Source organism: Geospiza fortis, unplaced genomic scaffold, assembly GCF_000277835.1.
Source record: "Geospiza fortis unplaced genomic scaffold, GeoFor_1.0 scaffold183, whole genome shotgun sequence".
NCBI lineage: Eukaryota > Metazoa > Chordata > Aves > Passeriformes > Thraupidae > Geospiza > Geospiza fortis.
In genome coordinates this window covers 99582-103582 of record NW_005054447.1, presented here as the reverse complement: position 1 = coordinate 103582, position 4001 = coordinate 99582, and the positions used below count along the sequence as shown (strand labels likewise).

The 4001-nt window shown below is 50.5% G+C and overlaps 2 protein-coding genes across 3 annotated transcripts in view; both read right to left on the bottom strand.

Moving 5' to 3' along the window:
* DLAT (dihydrolipoamide S-acetyltransferase) overlaps positions 1–814 on the bottom strand; it is a 9908-nt gene extending 9094 nt beyond the window's left edge. Inside the window, exon 1 of the mRNA XM_014309688.2 lies at positions 807–814. Coding sequence (XP_014165163.1) covers positions 807–814 — 8 coding nt within the window. The remainder of the gene's footprint in view (positions 1–806) is intronic.
* The window catches only part of DIXDC1 (DIX domain containing 1), a 28142-nt gene continuing 24913 nt past the window's right edge, over positions 773–4001 (bottom strand). For both annotated transcript variants that reach the window (XM_005427515.2, XM_005427516.2), the window contains 3 exons: positions 3534–3642; positions 3251–3359; positions 773–2450 (listed from right to left, as the gene is read on the bottom strand). In XM_005427515.2, coding sequence (XP_005427572.1) covers positions 2370–2450; positions 3251–3359; positions 3534–3642 — 299 coding nt within the window. In that variant the 3' untranslated portion in view covers positions 773–2369. The remainder of the gene's footprint in view (positions 2451–3250; positions 3360–3533; positions 3643–4001) is intronic.

Below are 4001 nucleotides of genomic sequence, written 5' to 3'. Positions count from 1 at the left end.
CCTCAGCAAAGGCTCAGACACCGCCTCAGCAAAGCCTCGGCACCGCCTCGGGACCGCCTCAGACACCGCCTCGGCACTGGCCTGGCCGGAGCTCCGGGTGTACAGGGCTCAGCCTGCCGAAAACGGTGATATCGGGCACCGTGTGGCTCTGCACAGGGCTCAGCCTGCAGAAAACGGGATATGGGGCACGTTCTGGCTCTGCACTGCTCCCTGACAGGAGGGGACAGCCGCGGATCGGCTCTGCTCCCCGGGAACGGCCTCAGGCTGTGGATGGGGCAGAACACATTAAATACACCCAGGGTCAGGGGAAAGGCCTGGCTCCGTTCAGTCCTAAACTAAAATATACCAAGTTTCACCTCAAGCTAAGCAAGAAGTTCTTTCCACGGAGGGTGGGTTTGGTCTGGAGTGTGCTCTCGCTGCCATATCCCAGCTTGTCTGTTTCACTGCTTACGATTGTTTTATTTCTGCCAATTTCCTCGAAGTTACTTTCCTGTTCAACTTGTCAACTTGATCTTGTAGCAAAATCTCTTAAAACTCATTTTAAATTGACATCTGTTAAAACTCATTTAAAATTGACACTTTTTGCTTTTATGGGGGAGAAACTTCCCAAAGCAAACTGCTCTTCTGGATAGCAGAGAAGGACACGAGGCTGGACAACAAGAGACATTGAAAAGCTTCGAAATTTGCTCCATGAAACTCCAGCCCAGGTGTGTGGCTGTTGCTGGAATAAAACCGATGAGTAAAACCCAAAGAATGAAACACTTGTGAGAAGTTTGCAATTCAAATACAATTGATCTCAGTAGCACAAGCCCATGCCCTCTTCACTAGAGACCATGCAACAAAGAAATTATGTCCAGGGGAGAAAGAAAATCATTGTTTCTTTTCCAAAGAGATGTATTTCTCCCATTAATTAACCTGCTCATTGATGAACTTTCCTCCCGCTGTCTGTAAGCAGAAAGTCACACAAATTGTGCAGAACAGGAGGCAGCTTGTGTTGTGCCAATGTGGCACAAAACCATGTAGGAGCCTTGATATAAAACCCAGTATCAACCAGTTGGATTTCCATAGCAAGATAAAATTACAAGGCCAGTGTTGTGTCAACAGAAGACGATACAAAACATCTCAGCATCCACCAGGAAAGGAGTAAAACACAGTATAATGCGTGCAGAAATATACAGAGAGCACTTGCACTAGTATAAAAATAATCCACAGTCCTCGGACAAATGTGAATTGGTACAAAATAATTTCAAGAACAGGTTTACAAAAGGACATGTTAATATAAAACAGTAAAACCAGGTTGCCCCCTCTCCCAGCCTCATGCACAGCACACACAGACAGTCCCACAGGAGCTGGGAAGGAGCAGAGCCCATTTGACCTCCCAAGCCCACGGGCGATGTAGAGAAACAAAACCACAAGACCAAAGGGAAAAACCCACCCTTGGGGGATTGTAGGGCTTGTTATTTTTCCCAGCAGTTCTTTCCTGATCCTTCAGGACTCAGCGTAGCAAGGAACTGGAGTGGGTAAGTGCTTGGTGGCCCTGGCAGTGGGGACAGCAGCAGGGGATGCCTGTGCACAGGAGGTGACAGCAGAGAGGGCACAAGCGCAGGGACCGAGGCTCAGCAAGGACAGGGGGTGCAAAGACCTCAGGGAGCAGCTGATTGCAGCTCCCCACCCGTGAAATCCTTCAGCAAACAAACAAGCACCAAGATCCCACAGTCCCCACAGCAGCAGAGCAAACCCCGAGGGCCTCGGAAGTGGGAACAGCTTTGGGAAGTGGGGAAAGCAGGGCTGGGAGGTGGGAGCCTGAGTTTGGGAGAAAGGGAGCTTGGCCAGGCTGGTGAGCTTTGCTTCAACCCTCCAGAGGACTCTTCCCGCACCCAGAACAGGTCCTGTCAGCCTGCAATGTCCACAGAGTCACTCTGCTCCTGCAGCACAACAGCTGGTCCAGCTTCAGCTCCTGCAATCCAGCAACCTCTTCTCCATGAAGGCAAAGCTTTACATTTCACCATCAGTGCAGTTCTGTGACACCAGCACAGGAGATGCCCAGCTGAGCCCGCAGCACACGGTGCAGGGATGGAGGAGAAGGGGGCAAAGCATCCTTAAGGCCTCCAGGGTTTTGCTGGCAGGGCTGAGCCGGGTGTTTCTGTCCCACAGAGCCATCCCTGCAGCCTCAGAACAGCAGCTGCCCTCGGGCACGGGCACTCAGGTGCCAGCTGTCCATGCACACAGCCTGCACCACCCGTGGCTGGCACAGAGGCTCTTTTTTGGCAGCTTGAATTGGCCTCCCCCCAGCACTCGGGCTCCTTGGTCACTCTCCGAGCTCTGCAGACAGTCACAGGTTTCCATAGAAACAGGGCTCGAAAGCTCCATTAATTCTCCCCGTGGTCTTCTTCCACCCAGGCCACGATTTTCCCCTCCCAGCCAGGAATGATGTCGTCGTCATGGAACACCTACCAAAAAAAAAATTTTAAAAATTAAGTATTTCAGTCATGTCTGGGGTCTGGAGACAGCGTTCTGCAATGTGAGTGGCATCAGGGGCATGAAGTCAAACCCTAGCTCAGATTTCCCGAAATAATCCAGGGAACACATGGCAGTGATGGCTGAGGTATGAGTCACATTTTCACAATTTAGGTAAATAACAGACCAGGCCTCATTAACCAATGAACACCAGGGTTATTATCGGCTGTTTCTTTTGACATTAAAGGTAAACTAAAGACAGGAATCACGCCTTTTCTGAGCCAGACCACGACCTCCAGCTGCTGCTGCTGCCTGTCCCCAGAGAGGGTGACCCTTTGCCCTTGCCCTAATCAATTTGTGAAGCAAGAACTGTCCCAATAACCTGAGATGAATCCAATCCACACCCACACCAGCCTGAGCACAAACAGGGCTGCACTGCAGCACACAAAGGGAACGATGCCACACACACACAGAGTTCCCTCTGAAAAACCTTCAGAGGAAAGGAAGAGATTGTATGTTTAATACAGGCTCTCCCGTTGCAATAGGGTTTATAAAACCTGCAGCCCAGATTTTGCTGTGTCCCTCCCTGGCTCTGCAACTCCCAGGCAGTCACAACCACATCAATGGAGTTGCTTTTCGCTGAGGATGAAAATATTTTAGCACAACAGGAGCTTCACCCACAGCTGGGAAAGCAGACACTTTTGTTTGGGGGAACATCCACTATTTCAATAGTTTAAAAGTGGTCCCCAGGGCTGTGTGCTGACACTGATCCCAAGGCCAGTCCCACTTTTACCTCCTCCTTCACTGTGCCAAACTCTGGGTCCAGGGCTTTGAAGTGGTACCGATGGGTTCCTTCCCGATCGATGGCTGCCTTGAAATCCTTCAGAGTCACTTCCCCTAACCTGCAAGGGAAATAAATGCAAATGCAAAACACGAAAACAAAGCTCAGGGACTACTGCAGATCATCTTCCCCAACATGAAATCCAGTTAAAGCACAGCAAACCTGTGCTGGCGGGGAGCATTCCCAGGAAATCAGAGTTTTAGGGGCACAGGAGGCTTAGGAAGGCCGGGCTCACCTCTTTGGTATGCTGACCATGAAGGGGGTGAGGGAGCGGTCGGTGAAGTACAACACTTTGGTGCAGGCACTGGTGCTCATCACGGGCGTGCTCTGAGAGTGAGGCAGCTCTGCAAGGCAGCAACTCGCTGATTATCATCCCTTATCATCATTATCCCTCCTCAGCTTCCCGTTCCTGCTGGCCAGGATGGATGGTGGTGCGTGGATTTTAATTTGCCCATTTGTGTTTCTCTCCCCAGGTCCTGCCTTGTTTCCTGCTCCCCCCCAAGAGCTGAAACAGAGGAACTGAACCGCACAATTTTAAGGCTCCTTTTATGCAGAAAATACTCTGCACACGTAGAAATGCGGTGTTTAAAAAGGAAATGTGGTGTTTCATTCTGAAGATATGAAAGGCAGTAAACACTGAGCAGGGAACACTCCTCTGTCCCCACTAGATGGTGCACAGCAGCAGGAAGCTGGGATGACATCC